This window comes from Moschus berezovskii, chromosome 14 (assembly GCF_049115385.1).
Source record: "Moschus berezovskii isolate FMDL1 chromosome 14, NW_MosBer_1.0, whole genome shotgun sequence".
Taxonomy (NCBI): Eukaryota; Metazoa; Chordata; class Mammalia; order Artiodactyla; family Moschidae; genus Moschus; species Moschus berezovskii.
Genome location: NC_142473.1, coordinates 32582883 through 32603389, shown reverse-complemented (window position 1 = coordinate 32603389; position 20507 = coordinate 32582883). Strand labels below are relative to the sequence as shown.

General features: G+C 50.0%; 1 protein-coding gene across 6 annotated transcripts in view; it reads left to right on the top strand.

Moving 5' to 3' along the window:
- The window catches only part of TMPRSS13 (transmembrane serine protease 13), a 33603-nt gene extending 18973 nt beyond the window's left edge, over window positions 1-14630 (top strand). For 2 of the 6 annotated variants that reach the window (XM_055423100.2, XM_055423102.2), the window contains 8 exons: window positions 199-291; window positions 1287-1330; window positions 2768-2930; window positions 4154-4326; window positions 9448-9558; window positions 12003-12145; window positions 12298-12450; window positions 13147-14630. In XM_055423100.2, the coding sequence (XP_055279075.2) occupies window positions 199-291; window positions 1287-1330; window positions 2768-2930; window positions 4154-4326; window positions 9448-9558; window positions 12003-12145; window positions 12298-12450; window positions 13147-13173 (907 nt within the window). In that variant the 3' untranslated portion in view covers window positions 13174-14630. The remainder of the gene's footprint in view (window positions 1-198; window positions 292-1286; window positions 1331-2767; window positions 2931-4153; window positions 4327-9447; window positions 9559-12002; window positions 12146-12297; window positions 12451-13146) is intronic. The other 4 variants (XM_055423101.2, XM_055423103.2, XM_055423104.2 and 1 more) reach the window with 3 other exon arrangements.
- Window positions 14631-20507: the final 5877 nt, after the last annotated feature.

The following is a 20507-nucleotide window of genomic DNA, read 5'->3' as shown; positions in this document are numbered from 1 at the left end:
TATTTTCAAAACTACTGGGCTAGTGTGTAAGGCTAGTGGGGGGAGTAGTGGAATATGTGGATGGGGTCTGAGATCATTGGATTTTAACTGCCTCTGGCCTGTGCAGCAGGGCTGACTGGGACTCTCATGCAGACCCGGGAACCAGGGGTGGGCGCTGTCTCAAGGTGGTTCATTCCTTTCCCCTTTCCTCCCTTGCAGTGCTTACTGGACAACCAAAGTGGCCAATAGGAATGTTGACAGCAGTTTCTCAGTCTCTGAATTCAACTCCACCATCCAGGAGAGCACCTACACGTACGTGGGGTGGGCGTGGCTGTCTGCTGCCAGCAGGGGTGTAAAGGACTGCTCTGAGTCAGGGAGCCCCTCTCCCTCGGCCTTTCTGGGACCCCACCTCCAGAGTCCTTCATGAATGTCCAGAGCATCTCAGAAACAGCTCTCGTTTACTACCTGCCTCCTGACTCGGAAGTCGTCAAAACTTGGTGCACAGAGCACCTCGAAGTCAGGGGGGCCCAAAGAATTTACATGGTTGCCAAAGACAATGAATAAACCTTGGGGCCACTGATCAGCCTGATGTTAGGACTGAAAGCCACTGCAGGGAGGGTGCTTGGGGTGGAGAGAGAGAAACCTCACTGGGGTGGCAGTGGGGAGGGGGAGTGCCAGGTGCAGGTAGTCAGGGGCAGGGAGGCCCATCTGGGGAGCATCACCCTCTCTTCCCCCCTGGGCTTTGCCATCTGTCACTCTGCACTGCAGCTGCTCTTGTCCCAACGCCACTGGGTGGAGGGGGATGGGGGGTGCTCCACCAGCTAGCAGTGTTTACCCTGGGGAGAGGAGAGAAGAAACCAGGCTGTGAGAGAAAAAGGCGTGGGGAGGGAAGGAAGGCAAATGAGCTGCCTCCTGGATTCCTGCTTTGTGCTGGGTGGTTCACGTGCTGCATTGCTGGTAGAGCGTTGAGCAAGTGTCAGAGGAGAGTTGGGCCACATGTTTAGCTGCAGAAAGATGCTGAGACAGTGAAGTCATGAGTTCAGAAGACATGACCTAGCCAGTATATACAACCTGTCACAGAAAAACTGGGAGATGGGGAGAAGGGTGGGGCTGGTTTGCACTAAACCATCCCTGTCTCTAGAGAAAGCACGGGAAGGGTCTGACCAGCTGGGAGGGAGAAAGGTCAGAATCTCCATCTTCTTGTGCAAAGGGCATAGGATAGAACTTAGCAGGAGCCAGTCATGGAAGGTTTCTTGGAGGCAGTGGCTGATGTGCTCTTTTCTCAACTTCTGTATCTCCTCCTGCAGGTCTGATTGTCCTTCCCAGCAGTATGTTGCTCTACAGTGTTCCCGTAAGAAGATGCTCTTCCTCCTGGATTGTGGCCTATGTGGGGTGGGGGTCAGGGGACAGAGGGATGGAGTCCCTGTGAGGAAGAGGGCCAACCCTGGGGATCAGAGCCAGGAAGAGGGCCTTGAGCAGCAGGCCCGTTTCAGGGCCAGGGTGCCTGTAAGTCATCTGGATAGACACTCTCAGGGCAGCATTTCCCCTTCTGACTCTGCTCAGCCCAGCAACCTCACCATTCAAGTGTCCTGGATTCTGGGCAGGGGGCAGAGGATTGACAGAGCATGTCAGAGCCAGCTTAAAGCTCCAGCTTAAATCTCCATATCAGTAGACGTGGAGCTAGATCCAGAGCCAAAATCTGTGGAGGGCATTGGTTGCTGAGGCACTACGGCTTTATAAATATGCTGCTGCTGCTGCTGCTGCTGCTGTGTCACTTCAGTCGTGTCCGACTCTGTGTGACCCCAAAGACAGAAGCCCACCAGGGTCCCCCGTCCCTGGGATTCTCCAGGCAAGAACACTGGAGTGGGTTGCCATTTCCTTCTCCAATGTGTGAAAGTGAAAAGTGAAAGTGAAGTCGCTCAGTCGTGTCCGATGATTGCATTGAATTCTCATGAGGCAGGTGCCATTATTGTCCACTTACTGAAAAGAGACTGAAATGCTTGCCTTACTTAAGGTCAGACCTCTGGTAGGTGAAGAGCTGGTATTGAATCTTGGGTCTGACCACAGGGCCCAAACCATTAACCAGTCCACGAGTGCTGTGTTCTCATGATAACCAGGTGGGCTGCCCCCCTGAGAAAGTGGGCCCAGTGCTAGGGACAGAGCCCCCTCAGACCACTGCTGGCTCTTCACTCTCTCCTCCTTCAAAGGAGAAAGGAAACTCTGTGCATGATTTCGGGGGATGACTCACTCTGGAACATGTTTGGAAATGTTCCCTTGGGGCACAGGGTCCCCAACAGCACTAAATGACCCCCTGAGAAACCACGTGGGCACCAACTACTTGTGCATCATGGGAAGGACTTTTCTCCTTCGTTTTGAAACGATCCAAATCACATTGCTCACCAATTCAGGGTTGTGTTAGACTTGGTCTGCTTTCCAAAGCTCTTGATGGCAGCCCTGGGGTTCACCATTGTGACCCTAATGCCTGGCACATCACCCAAAGCAGGGGGTACTTAGGAAGCATTTGTTGAATTACTGGAACAATAAATGAGTGGGAGGAAAGAGGATATTTCCTAGGATCAGACTTCCTACTGGATGATCCCAGAAAGCTAACCCGCCATGTGGGAGCTCTGTGTTGATGGGAAATAGCTGTGCCAAATCAGATTAAGTGGGCAAAGCGGCCTCCGTGGGTGGGTGGTGCCCTCATGCCTGAGCTTCTCTGGGCCTAGGAGCATGGTAGCAGCTTTAAGAAAAGCAGACTTCATAGTTCATCTCTTCTGCTTCTCCCCAGACTGTGGACTGAGGGCCATGACCGGGCGGATCGTGGGAGGGGCGCTGGCCCCAGAAAGCAAGTGGCCATGGCAAGTTAGCCTGCAGTTCTCCCGTACCCACATTTGTGGGGGCACGCTGATCGACGCCCAGTGGATTCTCACCGCCGCCCACTGCTTCTTTATGTAAGTACCCGAGGGAGCCGTGATGCGACGTGGCTGAGGGTCTGGACACCAGGAGGGGCTGAGGGCGGACTGACTTCTCTCTGTGAAGGAGGACTTTGGTTGTAAGCCTGGCCCTGAGGACTGGGTGGCACATGTGTGGTGAGGACCGTGATCGGTCCTGGGAGTGTGAGTTGGGGTTACTTATCCTGAGCCAGTGCAGAGTGAGAAAATACCATTGGTGGCTTCGAGGGGGAGAGAGGGGAGGGTAGCCGGGAGGAATTGGGAGCCTGCCCTAAAGAACAGGATGAAACAAAGAGGTCTGGGACTTGTGGCTGCTTCCAGAACCTGGAAGTTACAGGAGAGGAGCCAGAGACATGGGGAATGCTATCCCAGGAACTGAGGAATTGGGGCTGTGGGCAGGGCAGTGCAGTCGGATTTCGACAGTCACCAGCCAGGCTTGTCGTTCGAGTTGGTGGACAGGAAAGGGCTGGGAGGTGAGGCCTCAAGGGCACCAGCTTCCCCAGCAGTGAGTCTTCAGCGGGTCACTTTGTCCTGTCGAAAGCCCCATTTCTGCTAAGAATGCTACCACTGAGATGTGTCCCGTCCACCCCATTGGATCCTTGGTGGCATACAGAGGAGACAGTGGGGCCAGTGGTCCCAGGAGTCTTACTCATCTCCTCCCATTTTCTATTTTTAAAATTTTATTAATTTATTCATTTATGGCTCTGCTGGGTCTTCATTGCTGCATGTGGGCTTTCTCTAGTTTCAGCGAGCCGGGGCTACTCTCTAGTTGCGATGCGTGGGCTTCTCACTGAGGTGGCTTCTCTTGTTGAGGAGCGGTGTTGGGGCTTCAATAGTTGTGACGCGTGGAGTTGTAGTTCCCAGGCTCTAAAGCGCAGGCTCAACAGATATAGCACATGGGCCTAGCTGCTCCTCGGCATGTGGGATCTTCCCGGACCAGGGTTCGAACCTGTGTCTCCTGCATTGGTGGCTTTACCACTGAGCCACCAAGGAAGGCCCTGTTTTCTATTGTAAGGTACAGAACCACCAGTTCAGAGCAGCTTTTTGAAAGTAGAGGACTGTTCTAGATCCCTGGGCTAAGATAGAGTGCCCCCTCCAGACGTCATTTCATCCATCCTCCTGCCTCCAAGTTGGTGCTCTGGCTGAAGCTCCTTGTGTGCAGCAGATGTTGCCAGGACCTCTGCCAGGTGGTAACTGGGCCGTGCTCTCTGTGGCTTTGGCAGGACCCGGGAGAAGATCCTGGAGGGCTGGAAGGTGTACGTGGGCACCAACGACCTGCACCACCTACCCGAGTCAGCCTCCGTCGCCCAGATCATCATCAACAGCAACTACTCAGATGACCAGGACGACTACGACATCGCCCTCATGCGGTTGTCCAAGCCCCTGACCCTGTCCGGTGAGTGAGCCCCCCTGCTCAGCCAGCACCCCTCGGTTCTGAACCTTTGCACTTAGCAGCATCCACAAACCCATCCCAGGGTCCAGAGCTTCAGCATGGCAAATATCAGTCTTCGAGATCATTTGGTGGAACTCTGTCTTACAATTGGGAGAGCTGAGACCCGGAGATTGGAAATAAACTTGCCCCAGTGACTCCTCTTCTATTGCAAGTTGGTGACACAGCCAGGGTTTAGGTTCTGGGCTTCATTAAGGTAAACAGATCGAATTGTTTCACTGGTATATCCAGCACTTAACAGAGGCCAGACACCACGGTAGGTGTTCTACATCTACAATTTCATACACTCTTCACTACCGGATCCTGTGAAGCAGGTACTATTATTAGCTTCATTTTCCCTTTGAGAAGACCTTTAGAGAGAGAGAATTTCCTGAGGCCATGAAGTAATAACAAGCAGCTTCAGGACTGGGTCCAGGTGGGTCTACCTCGCAGGTAATGTCCTTCCCACGCTGCTCTGTGCTGGCAAATTGCCAACACCGAAGTTGCGAACACAAGCAAAATACCTACGCAACTAAACAGCCAACTGCTGCAAGGTTGGAGCTGAGACCTTGAGAACTAAATGGGGCTACAGAAAGGAAATGCTACCGAAATTCTCAGATCAGTTTTCGTTCATTACTTCATCCGCCCATTTATTCATGTAGTGTGTCTACTACCTAGCGTCTCTGCAGTTCCCCTGCAAAGAGAACAAGACTGATGGCACGCACAAAACAGCCGCTTAGAAGCTAGTTGATGTGATGTCAGGGGCCACCGTGGGAGGGAGGCACGGTGGCACAGATGTGGGCACCTAATCAGTCTTGGCAGGCTAGAGAGGCTTCCGGAAGTCTCGGAGGGCTGTCTGGTTAGTCCAGCCTTTCCGGCACTCTGGGCCTGTGAGCTGGCCTTTCCTGGCACATGAATTGCGGAGGCTGGGTTGGTCCTGAGTCAGAGAAGTTAGCTCATCGGAGTGGTGTCGGGAGGAGGAGTCCAATCCCCAGCATAAGATTCGGTTGGGTGGGGCCAACCCAGAGCCACGCCCACTTTCGGCCACGCCCACGCGGCGGGCCCTCTGTGCCCTCCGCCTGCCCCCTGCCCCGCACATTCTTGTCTGTGTAGCCTGGGACTGTGAGGCGAGGGGTACCCCACTGCCCTGCCTTGCCCGCCTCATGCACACATAAAAGGGGGCAGGCAGTCTGCAGGACCGAAACAGGTCTTCCCAATCTTGTCAAACACAGACTCCATTTGGCTAACCGTCCAGACCTCACTTGCCATCAACCCAAATCCCCATTATCTGAAATTCCAAATTCAATTAAATACTTTGTAAAATGAAATTTAAGTTATTATAGCATTATATATGCTTTTCAGACTACAGCAGTCCCTCCCTATACTCTGATAGCCACCCCTCCCTGCCCCCCACTTCTGGTCAAGAAGCATCTTTGTAGCATCATAAATCACAGCTAGGATTTATGTAGTCCTGTGGTCAGACCATGTGCCCTGATTTTTGGTTTAGAAATCAGAGCAGATTTTCTTAAACTGCCTGGTAGACTGAGCACTTTGAAGTCACTGTGCTAGCTGAGAAAGCTTGTGAAAACTCACTGATAAATTTAATTACTCTATAAATGTAGATGTATACTAGTGTTACATGTTTTTAAGACTGTATGTCTCAAAAATAGGTATAGACTAATTTTTTTTTGCTATACAGTAGGTTCTTGTTTATTTTTTTAATTAATTTTTTATTGAAGGATAATTGCTGTAAAGAATTTTGTTTTTTTCTGTCAGACCTCAAGACGAATCAGCCATAGGTGTACATATATCCCCTCCCTTTTGAACCTCCCTCCCATCTCCCTCCCCATCCTACCCCTCTAGGTTGATACAGATCCCCTGTTTGAGTTTCCTAAGCCATACAGCAAATTCCTGTTGGCTATCTATTTTATATATGGCAATGTAAGTTTCCGTGTTACTCTTTCCATACATCTCACCCTCTCCTCCCCTCTCCCCATGCCCACAAGTCTATTCTCTATGTCTGTTTCTCCATTGCTTGCCTGTTAGTAAATTCTTCAGCACCGTTTTTCTAGATTCTGTATATATGCATTAGAATATGATATTTATCTTTCTCTTTCTGACTCACTTCACTCTGTATAATAGGTTCTAAGTTCATCCATCTCATTAGAACTGGCTCAAAGTCATTCCTTTTTATGGCTGAATAATATTCCATTGTGTATATGTACCACAACTTATTTATCCATCCATCTGTTGATGGTCATCTAGGTTGCTTCCATGTTCTAGCTATTGTAAATAGTGCTGCAATGAACAATGAGATATATGTGTCTTTTTCAATTTTGGTTTCCTCAGGGTATATGCCTAGGAGTGGAATTGCTGGGTCATATGGTTGGACACAACTGAATCGACTTAGCAGCAGCAGCAGGATGGTGGTTTTATTCCTAGTTTTTTAAGGAATCTCCATACTGTTTTCCATAGTGGCTGTATTAATTTACATTCCCACCAGCAGTGCAAGAGCATTCCCTTTTCCCCACACCCTCTCCAGCATTTATTGTTTGTAGACTTTTTGATGATGGCCATTATGACCAGTGTGAGGTGATATCTCATTGTAGTTTTGATTTGCATTTCTCTAATAATGAGCGATGTTGAGCATCTTTTCATGTGTTTGTTAGCCATCTGTATGGTTTCTTTGGAGAAATGTTTGTTTTTCTGGTATTGAGTTGTATGAGCTGCTTGTATATTTTGGAAATTAACCCTTTGTCTGTTGTCTCATTTGCTATTATTTTCTCCCATTCTGAGGGTTGTCTTTTCACCTTGCGTATAGTTTCCTTTGCTGTGCAAAAGCTTTTCAGTTAATCAGGTCCCACTTCTTTAGTTTCGTTTTTATTTCCATTACTTGAGGAGTTGGGTCATAGAGTATCTTGCTTTGATTTATGTCATTAAGTGTTCTGCCTATGTTTTCCTTTAAAAGTTTTATAGTTTCTGGTCTTACATTTAGGTCTTTAATCCATTTTGAGTTTATCTTTGTGTATGGTGTTAGGAAGTATTCTAATTTCATTCTTCTACATGTAGCTGTCCAGTTTTCCCAGCACCATTTACTGAAGAGGCTGTCTTTGCCCCATTGTATATTCTTGCCTTCTTTGTCAAAAATAAGGTACCCATAGGTGCATGGGTTTATTTCTGGGCTTTTTATCTTGTTCCATTGGTCTATATTTCTGTTTTTGTGCCAGTACCATACTATCTTGATGACTGTAGCTTTGTAGTATAATCTGAAGTCAGGAAGGTTGATTCCTCCAGCTCCAGCCTTCTTTCTCAAGACTGCTTTGGCTATTCATGGTCTTTTGTGTTTCCATATGAATTGTGAAATTTTTTGTTCTAGTTCTATGAAAAATGTCGTTGGTAATTTGACAAGGATTGCATTGACTCTGTAGATTGCATTTGATAGTATAGTAATTTTTACAATATTGATTCTTCCTACCCAGGAACATGGAATATCTCTCCATCTGTTTATGTCATCTTTTATTTCTTTCATTAGTGTCTTATAATTTTCTGTGTACAGTTCTTTCATCTCCTTAAGTAAGTTTATTCCTAGATATTTAATTCTCTTTGTTGCAATGGTGAATAGGATTGACTCCTTAATTTCTGTTTCTGATATTTCATTGTCAGTATATAGAAGTACAAGTGATTTCTGTGTATTGATTTTGTATCCTGCAACTTTGCTAAATTCACTGATTAGCTCTAGTAATTTTCTGATACTATCTTTAGGGTTTTCTATGTACAGTATCATGTCATCTGCAAACAGTGAGAGATTTACTTCTTCTTTTTTGATCTGGTTTCCTTTTACTTCTTTTGCTTCTCTGATTTTTGTAGCTAGGATTTCCAGAGCTATGCTGAATAATTTTGGGGAAAGTGGACACCCTTGTCTTGTTCCTGATCTTAGGGGGAATGCTTTCGGAGGCATAGACTATTTTAAGTCATATTTTGTGGTTTTGGTTAGTAATTAGTGCCATGCCTTCATTTATTTTTTGTTTGTTTACACTCTAGCAGGTAAATGTGTTAGACTCCCTATTTATAGGAAAAAAATTTTACATTTATCCTCCCTCCCTCCCTCTCTGCCCTGCTCCTTCCCTTCCTCCTTCCCAGGAGCACTTTATATGTATCAGGCACAATTCTAGGTACAGGAATCTGCAGCATGCATAACAATTATGAACACTGCAAATATCCTGTCTAGGGCTTCCCCAGTGGCTGAGGGGTGACGAATCTGCCTGTAATGCAGGAGACTTAGGTTTGATCCCTGGGTCATGAAAATGCCCTGGAGAAGAAAATGGCAACTTACTCCAGCATTCTTGTTTGGGAAATCCCTTGGGCAGAGGAGCCTGGTGGGCCCCAGTCCATAGCGTTGCAAAAAAATCAGACTAAGCGACCAAACAACAGCAAATATCCTTTCTATCAACTCTTTTCCTCTTGCAAACTGGTCGATGCTCTAATCCACAGGGGAACACTAGTCCTCAGAGGGAACTTATGAACTGATGCACAAGAGCACCTTCATAAGATTCTGAGTGGGGGAGCGAGTGAGCAGCAGTTTGGTGGGCTGTGCCTCTAAGGATTCGCTCTTCCCACTTGGAGAGGTTGTCTCACCCTGGAGGGAGAGTTTCAGGCCCTGGGTAACCAGGGATGCCCTCTCCAGACCAAGCAGGACCCACCACTGATGCATCATGGCAATAATACCTGGCAGGTGCGGCATCTTGCTCTGGGGGACAGATGTGGAAGAGACTCAGCGAGGACAGCTGCTCTTAGAGTGAAGACACCCTCTGCCACTCAGTATCAGCTTGGCACAGGGAAACCTCAAGGCACATGCATATGCCCACATGGCACCCACTGAAAAATCAGAATGTCTGGGGGACTCTGAGAGTACCCTGAAGACTGGAGGGCCAAGATAAAGTGATTGAATTTCTTGCCTGGTCAATTGAAGGCCTTGAAAGATTCAGGAGCACTCTAAGGGGAAGGAGGATGTCCTAGGATGTTGGTACTCCTGTCCTTCCACACACCCCTCCAAAACCTCCAGCCTCTTCCCTTCACTGATCTCTTGAGGTCTTGTCGCAGCTCATGTCCACCCTGCTTGCCTCCCCATGCATGGACAGACCTTCGGCCTCAATGAGATCTGCTGGATCACAGGCTTTGGCAAGACCAAGGAGACAGATGGTGAGAGGCAGATGCTAGACTGTGTGTGTGTGTGTGTGTTTGACTGTATACCCATGTTTCTTTTCTTTTACTTGTATTTTTTTGTGGCATTTCTTTTCAGGCCATTTTTGTTTCTTCAGTATCTTCTGGGGTATCTTTTTCTCCTGTGCAACCTCCACTTCTGGTTTAGGAAAATCTGCCCTTTTTTAGTAAGGATCATCTTCATGTGGCAGGGAGAGCTCATGTATGGGTTGATTCGACCATGAGCTCTGTAAGTCCTGTGCTCCATCTTGGGGGCTTTGCTCACTTGGGTGTGCTCAATGACCAGAGAATCTGTATCTAAGCCCTTAAGTTCAGCATTACTCTCTGTATTTTTTAAGCACGTGCCGTAAAAACTCAGCACTCTTCTTGGGCCACCAATCCTTTCCAGCCCCACTGTTTGACCTGAGCACATGACGGAATGGAACACACTACTTCTTCAAACGACACCCTTCAGATACTTGGTGGCTTTTCAGATGTGCATACCCTTAATGGCCTGGGCAGTTTCATGAGTGTTCTTAGAGTGAACATGAAGATCTAAACCTCTTGATTTGCATAGTTTTGTGGCATTTTCTGGATCAAGTGAATAGTGAACTATTTTTAGAGGTCACCTCAGGTTGCTTCTCAGAAAAACTATGCGTGTGTTTCTGTGTATGGGTGATATGCAGGGGTATAGAGATGAGGGTCTACCTAGGGTGATGAGGGTTCGGATATATAGATTCATGGGCCTGGATGTGAAAGTGTATATATACACCTGAATATACATCAAAGCCAGGCTTCCCTGGTGGTTCAGTGGTAAAGAGTCTGCCGGTAATGCAGCACACACAGGTTCAATCCCTGGGTTGGGAGCATCCCCTGGAGGAGGGCCTGGCAACCCACTCCAGTATTCTTGTTGGGAATTCTTGCATGGACAGAGGAGCCTGGTGGGCTACAGTCCATAGGGTTGCAAAGAGTTGGACATGACTGAAGTGATAGCACGCATGCAAGTGTGTTATAGGGTGAGCACCGGGTTGGGCATTTTTGCCAATTTGGGGTCCGGAAGCTTGCTGGTGATGATCAGGGGGGCTTTTGGCAGTGGTTACAATGGGACTTAATCAGTTTTGGAGGTAGCCTTAGTTCTGGGCTCCATTTCTGTGGCCTTGGTGCAAGCCTCGCACTGTGGTCTTAGGATAGGACTCCACAGATATCTTAATAACCTCATCTAGAAACAGTCGATAGATGGAGTTGGTGATGGACAGGGAGGCCTGGCGTGCTGTGATTCATGGGGTCGCAAAGAGTCAGACACGACTGAGCGACTGAACTGAACTGAACTGAAAGCTATAGTTGATGAAGAAATGGAGAAGCAGCAGCCACTCATTCTTGCTGGAAGAGGGGGCCCTTTGGTCCTTTTGTGATGTGACCTACTTTGTTTGTGTCTGGGCTGAAACAAGGTTAGAAAGTGGTTTGGTCTTCCTTCACTTCATTGTGATTACCAGGCGGCCTTGTCTGGTGTCAGTTCTGTCGGATTGTGGATACTGGTCAGGAAAGCACATCAGTCAGCTGGCCTGGCTGTGAGACTCGTGAGACTGGCCACTGCAGGTGTCAAGACCTTGTTCGTAGGATGGAGAAGTGACTGGCTGCAGGCAGCCTTGTTCTGATCTCAGCTCTGTAACTGACTATCCAGTGACTGTGCATGCCTGCTCAGTTGATTCAGTCATGTCTGACTCTCTGCAACCCTATGGACTATAGCCTACCAGGCTCCTCTGCTCATGGGATTCTCCAGGCAAGAATCCTGGAGTGGGTAGCCATGTACTCCAGCAAGGGATCTTCCCAACCCAGGGATCAAACCTGCGTCTCTTATGCCTCCTGCATTGGCAGGTGGGTTCTGTACCACTAGTGCCACCTGTGACTGTGGGCAAGTCCTTCTTCAGCCCTAAATTTCTCCTTCTGTAAGTGGATTCATCACACCTGCTCTCCTTAAAGCACATCATTGAAGTGAAGGTGCTCAGTCATGTCCGACTCTTTGCGACCCCGTGGACTGTAGCCTACCAGGCTCCTCTGACCATGGGATTCTTCAGGCAAGAATACTGGAGTGGTTTGCCATTAAAGCAAATGAAATGATCTATTGTGTTGATTGAAAAGTTCTTTCGGATTTTCCATTCTATCTTTTCTGTTTTGAATACAGAAAAGCATTGTGCGCGTGTCAGGCAGCCTGATAGGCTTGTGGGTTTGTCTCTGCATGTGTGTCTCTATTATGTGTAGGATTTGTGTCGGGTGTGAGGCTGTATGTGCCCCTGTGTCCTGGGTGGCTCACCATGGGAATGGTACCCTTCATAACTGGGAGGTTGCCAGTCTGGGGCCTGGGGTGGGCAGCTGGAAGGCCTCAAAGCCGCCCAGAGTCTCACTCCCTTCCCACCCTCTCTCTCCTCCATCCCACCGCACTGAAGAGAGGACTTCCCCCTTTCTCCGGGAGGTGCAGGTCAGCCTCATTGACTTTAAGAAGTGCAACGACTACTTGGTCTACGACAGCTACCTCACCCCGAGGATGATGTGCGCAGGGGACTTGCGAGGAGGCAGAGACTCCTGCCAGGTGGGCGTGCTTGTGTGTGGGGCTCAGGTCCTGGGACCCAGAGGGAAGGGAGGAAGGTTGGGGTGCTGGGGTCAGAGGGAGAGTTGGGGGCCCACTGTTTCCTGCTCAAGGGCCACCTTTCCCACCCTGCTGATGTGCGTGCTCCCTCGCAGGGAGACAGTGGGGGGCCTCTGGTCTGCGAGCAGAACGGCCGCTGGTACCTGGCAGGAGTCACCAGCTGGGGCACGGGCTGCGGCCAGAGGAACAAACCCGGCGTGTACACCAAGGTGACCGAAGTGCTGCCCTGGATATACAGCAAGATGGAGGTGAGAGCCCTGCTGGAGGCGTGCTCCTGTCTGGCAGGGACCCCCAAAGGTGGGGTGCCTGGAAGCAGGCCTGGTCTTTCCCCAGGGTCTCAGCCAGGTCTCCGCACCCCCTGCCTTTGGGGGTGTTCAGAAGTTGCCAGGAGAGGGCGGGACAGGACAGGTGTCAAATGTTGGGCCAACCCCGGCTGCCTGGACTTCTTCCCCTCCTTTCCCTCCTGCAAAACAGAGCTCAGAGGGTTGGAAAGGGATGGGGGCCAGGCTGGGGGCCAGCCCCCAGTATCCCTCTCCTCTCCCCAGCGATGGTCAGTTATGAATTCACACACAGAGTTGGGGAGGCCTTTCCATCCTCGGCAGGAGGTTGGTCTCCCAGGAAACTGGGCATCGGGAAGGGGAGGTCTACCCCACGTCTGCTGACCCAGTCCAGCCCCTGCCTCCCTTGGACCCCCATCCTTCCTGGAGCTGTGCCGGCCCTCCCCTTCTCCACCCAGACAGTGAGAGCTCGGGTAGGGGTAGAAAGGCTGCTCTGGAAATCCAGGGTGGCGGGTCTCTCAGAAACTGCTTCCATCTTGTCCCCTTGGCTGCCCCTCTTCTCTGAGGGACAGTGCCTGGTGACAGCTGGGCTGAGTTTTAGGCTCTGAGCCCGCACCCCGCCCTGTGCTCACCCAGCTTCACTCTGTTCTCTCTCCTCTTCCCCAGAGGGAGGCACGCTTCCGGAAATCATAAGCAGCTGTCCTGCGCCGTCTCACAGACTCTGCCGTGAAGACTCTGGCCAAAGGGACTGAGCCATTTGCAACCTCCCCTAGGCTAGAGGCCACCAGACACCATTGTTACTGCCACCTCCACTGTCTGTTGCCTCTGTGAATACACACGTGTGTGTGCGTGTGTGTGTGTGTCACTGCTCTCCCAAGGTCCTCACCAATCAGGAGAGCTATCAGCTCTTCCCAAACCCCCAGCTGGAAATCACCTGAAGACCACCATTTGGGCCCCATGAGGGGTTCCCCAACATGGAAGTGTCTGTAACGGATGGAGGAGGAGGAGCCCAGGGATGGTCTGGAAGGCCACGTCAGGAATTCTTGTTTCCCCAACCCTCACTGGAGACTAGTCCAGAACAGGCAGCCCACGGGGCCCAGCCATCATCGCCAGCAAGGGACAGTATCAGATTTCACGGAGTGCCTGGACCACCTCTAGTGGGAAGACATTCCCATTGACCTTCGGCCCATCCCGCCCCCCTCAGCCCTCTCGCTGGATGCGGAGAGGGGCCGCGCCATGGCTGTGCACTCTGACCACTCAGGACAGGGCTTACTGTCTTCGTTCAGTCACAGGCTGTTGGAGGCAAACTTCATTTCATTTTTATATTCAAGTAACAGAAATAAATGTATTATTTAAAGGTTCTCCCAAAATTCCAGGAGCCAAGAGAGCTAGCTGCTCAATCGCCCCAAGAACTCTGAGGGACTCCTGGCAGCTGTGTCCCCCTGGTGTCCCGTTGAATGCTCTTGGCCTCAAGGGGCCAGATGAAGGGGCCCTTTGAGATACTCAGAGAAGCAAATCCATCACCAAGACGGCCACACTGCTGCTGTATCCGAGGGCTACAGGAGTACGAAGGAACCGATGCTGCTTCTCTGCTGGCCCCAGAGCCTGGGACAATCCAGGTGGACGGGCATCTCTGGTACACAGGGATGTCCTGGAACTTTGGAATTTCTTCTCAACTTTCCTCATCTTTTACCTTCTCAGGGACACAGTGTTGCCATGAAAACTGCCTCAGAGAGAAAGCTGACTCTGTCCCCAGGCTGCCTCCAAACTGCTTTCCTGAAGGATCTGAGTTGCCGCTCCTCCTGGGCATCAGTGAGTCTGGCCTCTGAGTCAGCTGAAGTCCCGGATCTTCTGCATCCTTTTCTCTGGGGCACTTGGTCCTCCCCTGTCTCCTACCTTCCTTGGGCCTATCTGGTGGTGCTATGACTCCCAGAAGCGGGGTCCAAGCATATCAGCCCAGCCCAGCCCAGCTCAGGCAGGTGGCTGCTTGGGGGATAGACTGTTCTGGAAGAGCAGCTGGGATTGGCTAGCACGGCTGGGAAGGTTCTGAGGGGGCTGGTGATGTATTATCAAGGCTGGGGTTGGGAACAGCAGTGTTTATGTCCATAACACCCCAGCAGTGATCTTCAACAATAAAAACTATGTGACCTGAAAAATTTGTCATTGGATGTTTCAGTGGTACCCTGGGTAGAAAACTGAGTCTGTCTACCCAGATGCTCAGGCATCCTCAGTTTGGTTCTTAGTTTTGGTTCCTCAGCTTTGGGTTCTGCTCATTTAATCATGCTTCATTTATTTATTCATTTACCCACCATACTGGGGCCTGCCCTGTGCCAGGAACTTGTGCCAGGCCCAGGAGGTACAGAAACAACTGTGGTCCTCAGGAACTCAAGGTCATGACCCAGTGTGATGGAATCTGTGATTCAGTGTGGATACTGTGCTTGGAACACAGCCAGCAGCCTCACCTAGAGAGGTCAGGGAAGGCTTCCCAGAGGAGGTGAGGTTTGAAATGAGACGTAAAGAGTATGTGAGTCTTCACCAAGCAGATGAGTGGGGGAAGAGCAGTCCAGTAGTCCTTTTTGCCTCCTTCCTCTTTCTCTACCTCTGACTTTGCCAGCTCAGCAAAGGGCATGTTTACGAAGAAGCCTCAGTGCTTACTCAACTGTTTGCAAGAGAATTGGATGGGTGGTTCCACTGGCCTCTTCTGAAAGATCTAGTCCTTCTTGCTCCATACTTACTTTTCCTGCATTTAATATATTGACCTCTTTTATATTATAGACCTCATTTAATATTATGTTCCCATGATGAATGCCCAGCACCCACACTACCCCCACTACACACACTTGTGCCTCTAGCATGAGCACAGAATTCTCCAGGCCTGCCCGCATGGGCCTGGCCTTTGGATGCCTCCAGAGTGTTTAATTCCCCCTGCCAGTGCCAGGGCAAATCCTTCCTCCAATCATTTTCTCGTTCCATCTGCATGACAAAACATGAGGTGGGGGCATGTGCCAGGCCCACTGGATGAGCAGTAGGGGTACACAACTGCTGTCACAGATCCCACAGTTTCCCACTATCTCAGTGGCTTGACCCAATCAAAGCCTATGTCTCATCTATTGAAGGGTCCAATGAGGGTGTCTAGCCAACAGGAGCCTTGCTTCCACGTGATTTTTCAGGAACTCAAGATTTTTTCAGCCTAGTGACTTTGTCATCTGCTTCCAGTGAGAGAACAGAGGAAAGAAAATGTGAAGGAGGCAGATCCATTTCTTAAATGCTCTGACTCAGAAGTGATCCACAGCTCTTCACTCATATTTTATGGCTGTCCACATGTCACGTGGCACCAACTAGATCAAGTGGGAAAGGCCCTAAGAAAAGCGGTCCTGGGCAGTTCCCAGGCATGAGCAAACACTTGTTTTGGAGGATAACCAGCCATCTCTGTCTCCCAGAGGAAGCTGGTCAGATCCCAAAAGCCAGGCCTTGGGGCAGAGAATTAGGGCTTAGGCCATTTCTGTTCCTGTTTCCTAAGGGAACAGACCCTTTCCTTCCTCTCTTGGCTTCCTAGGGCAGAAATTGATTTGCAGGGGTGCAAGCATATGTGAAAAGACCCTGATGCTGGGTTGAAAGCAGCATGAGACTGAAGGCAGGAAGAGAAGGGGACGACAGAGGACGAGATGGTTGGATGGCATCACTGACTCAATGAGTTTGAGCAAGCTCTGGGAGATGGTGATGGACAGAGAAGCCTGGCCTGCTGCAGTCCACGGGGTCACAAAGAATCGGACACGACTGAGCAACTGAACAAGCCATGTGCATGTTTGGGGGAGGTAAGAAAAAAGCAGTCTCTAAATGGAAAAATAAAAGTATTCCTTAGGCCCAGGACATCTATAGAGGCTATAAAAATCATAAGGACTCCCCTTGTGGTGCAGTGGATAGGAATCCGCCTGCCAATGCAGGGGACACAGGTTTGATCCCTGGTCCAGGAAGATTCCACATGCTGCAGAGCAGCTAAGCCCATGCACCACAACTCCTGAGGCCAAGTGCTACAACTACTGAAGCCCTCTAGCCTAGAGCCTGTGCTCCACAACAAGAGAAGCCACCAAAGAGAAGCCCACACACTGCAACAAAGAGGAGCCCCCGCTCACTGCAACTAGAGAAAACCTGTGGGCAGCAACGGAGTCCCAGGGCAACCAAAACGAAAAATAAATAATTAACGAAGAGGCTGGGAGAATCTCAGAATTTCCCAGCTAGACTAAGATACCTTAGCCATGTCCTGCTATGTGCTAAGTCACTTCAGTTGTGTCGGCTCTTTGCGACCCCGTGGACTGGAGCCCTCCAGACTCCTCTGTTGATGGAATTTTCCAGGCAAGAACACTGGAGTGGGTTGCCATGCCCTCCTCCAGGTGATCTTCCCAACCCAAGGACTGAACCCATGTCTCTTAAGTCTCCTGCATTGGCAGGTTCTTTACCACTAGTGCCACCTGGGAAGCCAAAGTACCTTAGAGATATATTTTAAAAAAAAAAAAAAAAACTCATGGAAAGTAGGCGAAGGGACTTCCCAATTGATCCAGAATCTCCAGGGAGATGGATGTGTGTCCTGAGGGGAGGGTTTGCTGGCGACACTGTCCTATGTTCGCTGGGTCCCAGGCATTCTCCGGGCACCAGTAGAACTCTCTGGCTTTGTCAGCTCTGTTGACAGCTGAATTTCCCTGGAATTTCCCTGCAGAGAGGGGCAGAGTCAAGTGAATGTGTTGGGAATGGGGCAGATGAAGATGACCCTTTGGAGGAGGAGCCAGTTACAGCCTCGCTGCCCATCCAGCTGCCTCTGGGGTTTGGTTAGATTCCCAAGAGCTTTTGTTGCCTGTAATTGCTCAGCCAATGTTCTGATGAAATTGGAAGGACGTTGGGAGATGCACATGGAGAGCTCCTCATAATGATAATGATGAGGATAATGACAATAACAGCTAGCCTTTGCTGAAAGTCTGCTGTATGCCAGATGCTGTGCAACGTTCGATGTGTGTTATCTCCTGTGAGCCTGGAGTACGCATTTTATGGCCTCTGTTTTACGGATGAGGAAACAGGGCCAAGAGAAGTGAAATAAGCTTCCCCCAAACTAACAGCTACTAAGTGGCAGAGCTGGACTTTGCATCCAGGCTGTCTGATGTTAAAAGCTGTTTTAAAAAACAGGTGGAGTCTTCCTAGCTGCCCCCTCCTGGGGCCTGCCATCTGGGTCTGCGGATCTTTCCATTCTCCACCAGGCTTCCGCTGTGCGAGGGGCAGGGTGGGCAACACCCTGGGAGGATGGGTATATCCCTCAGAGTGTCACATGACCAGAACTTAAAGGAGGCAGTTTCTAGAACCCGGGACAAATGATTCATGGGTGGGAGGAGGCCCCCTGGCACCTCCTGCACCCCCAGTCCCCAAGGGGATGGTTTCCCTCCCATGCCATGACACACCACGGCTCCAGGACGCCTCCACATCTCCTCGATGTGTGTGGGTGACTCCAAGAAGCGTGTGCCACTCATTTCTTGCCTCCTCTGCTCTGGCTCAGGCTTCCTGTTCCCTGGCACTGCCACCCATCCAGGGAGCAAGCCCCATACTGGTCCTACAGCAGACCCACCCAGGGAATGCGGAGGGCCATGCCCTGGAGATAAGCAGCTGGGATGGCCCAGGCAGGAGGCTTTATTAGATGAGTCCTTTGAGAAGGGAGGAGCATGGCTTGGCCTTTGGTCCTCCACAATCAGTTCATGCCAGTGAAATCAGTGGGTATGACAAACCGTCTCTTCTGTCTAAGCCCCAAGTCCCAGAAGTTCTTCATTTTTCATGAGGAAGGAGCCAGGAATCCTCTTTGAATGTTGCTGTTTAGTCGCTCAGTCGTGTCTGACTCTTTGCCACCCCATGGAGTATAGCCCACCAGGCTCCTCTGTCCATGGGATTTCTCAGGCAAGAATACTGGAGTGGGTTGCCATTTCCTCCTCCAGGGGATCCTCCCAACCCGGAGATCGAACCCACATCTCCTACATTGGCAGGAGGATTGTTTACCACTGAACCACCAGGGAAGCCCCTTCTTGGAATAATTCCTCCTAATTATGCTATGTTGCAGTGGAGAGAAACTTGCAGCTGGAAACCAAGCACCTGGAGGGACAAATTCCTCCAGGTACCTCCAGGCTCGGCCACTTGTTTGGCTCTCTGGTCTTGGGCAAGCCGATCTCGGTTTCCTCATATGTGAGATGGGTGTATCCGGCCCACACGTTGGTGCAGGATGGAGTGGGAGGGTGCATGTAAACACACAGGGCAAAGTGATTGGCATGATGTCTCAACAAATATCAAATCTGAAACAAAAAGGATAGATCTTTCACCTCCATATCCCTTCACCCTACAAGTGTCATAGGAGAGGGAAATTTGACTATTATCTTCAGGGTTTAGGAACTTTCCTCTTAGTCTCCTAACAATGGGCTGATCTTCCAAGCAGATGACACTAGCGCCTGGGGTAGATGCCATCTCCTACTGGTGGTTTCTCTAACCCAAGGCAATGCACTGAATTGAGCTCACTCAGCTCTCTCATTCACTGATGGGACCAGGATGGCTTCCTGTCCCTGGCCCTGCTCTGGTGGCATCTGACTGCTCAGCCAAAGAAGCTGACAATTCAGGGCCGTGAGGGGACACCCATCTTTGTTCCTGGTGGACTCGTCCATCCACAGCCATCTGGCTCCTACCCCGTCACGTCTGTGAATTGCCATGTTGCCAAATCTGATGGAAACGTTTTCAGTCCTCATCTTACCGGAGCTCTGAAACTGCAGCATTTCACTCTCAAGTACTTCCTACTTTGTGAAACTGCTGCAGCTTCTGTGGCATCAAGCTCTCCCAATTCTCCTCCTGACCCTCTGGCTGTTCCTTCTTTCTTCCATAAACTATTAAAGGTGTCCCTCGGACACCAACTCTCTTCTCAGGGTATATACTCACACTGAACCATCTCATCCAGCCCTGGATTGTCTAACCAATATCAGTGGAGCCAGTAGGAATTTGCTCTACATCATTAAAGTACAAGAAATGTCATCTTTCTTCTTAAAATCAGATTAAAATCTGACTTTAAACTGCCTCATCCTGGCTGAAAAACATCTCTCATCATGTTCTTCCTCCGGAAGCTCAGCCCCAGGAGAGCCTGTCAACTGCTCAGTCTGCAGCCATCACAGATCCCCTTAGGAGATTACAGGGTAAAGGAGGAGCTCACAAACCCGCTGCTCTCTGTACCCCTAGTCTCAGGAACCCCACTCTCCCTGGGTCAATCTCAGGCTGCTCCCCACTCTTCAACCCCCAAAGCCCTTCTCTCCTTGCAGACAACTCAGACCTGTCTCTGTCATTAAAAAAAAAAAAATCATTCATTCGTTTGTTTTTGGCTGTGCTGGATGGGCTTTCTTTAGTTGTGGTGAGTGGACTGCTCTCCAGGGGTGGTGCACAGGCTTCCCGTTGCTGGGGCTTCTCTTGCTGTGGAGCACAGGCTCCAGACACACAGCACACAGACTCTAGAGCGCAGTCTCGGTAGTTGTGGTGGGTGGGCTTTGTTGCCCCAAGGCATGTGGGATCTTCCTGGACCAGGAATCAAACTCCTGTTCCCTGCATGGGCAGGCAGATTCTTAACCACCAGACCACAAGGGAAGTCCAGGCCTGTCTCTTTTATGTACACTACCAGTGTGTTGGAATTTTTTGACCTATGACAAAGGCAAATAATTTCTCTCTAAGGGAAAAGCCATTCTTTCTTGATGAGATCATGGCAGAAATCAAGATCACCATAGATCTCAATGATTGTATACAGATTATCATGTGAACCTAAGTTTTAATTCTTCTAGGATAAATTACCCTAGGTGACATCATGGTTGCATGCGTGTATACCAAGTTGCTTCAGTCATGTCTGACTCTTTGCGACCTTACGGACTGTAGCCTGCCAGGCTCCTCTGTCCATGGACTTCTCCAGGCAAGAATACTGGAGTAGGTTGCCTTGCCTTCCTCCAGAAGATCTTCCTGAACCAGGGATCAAACTT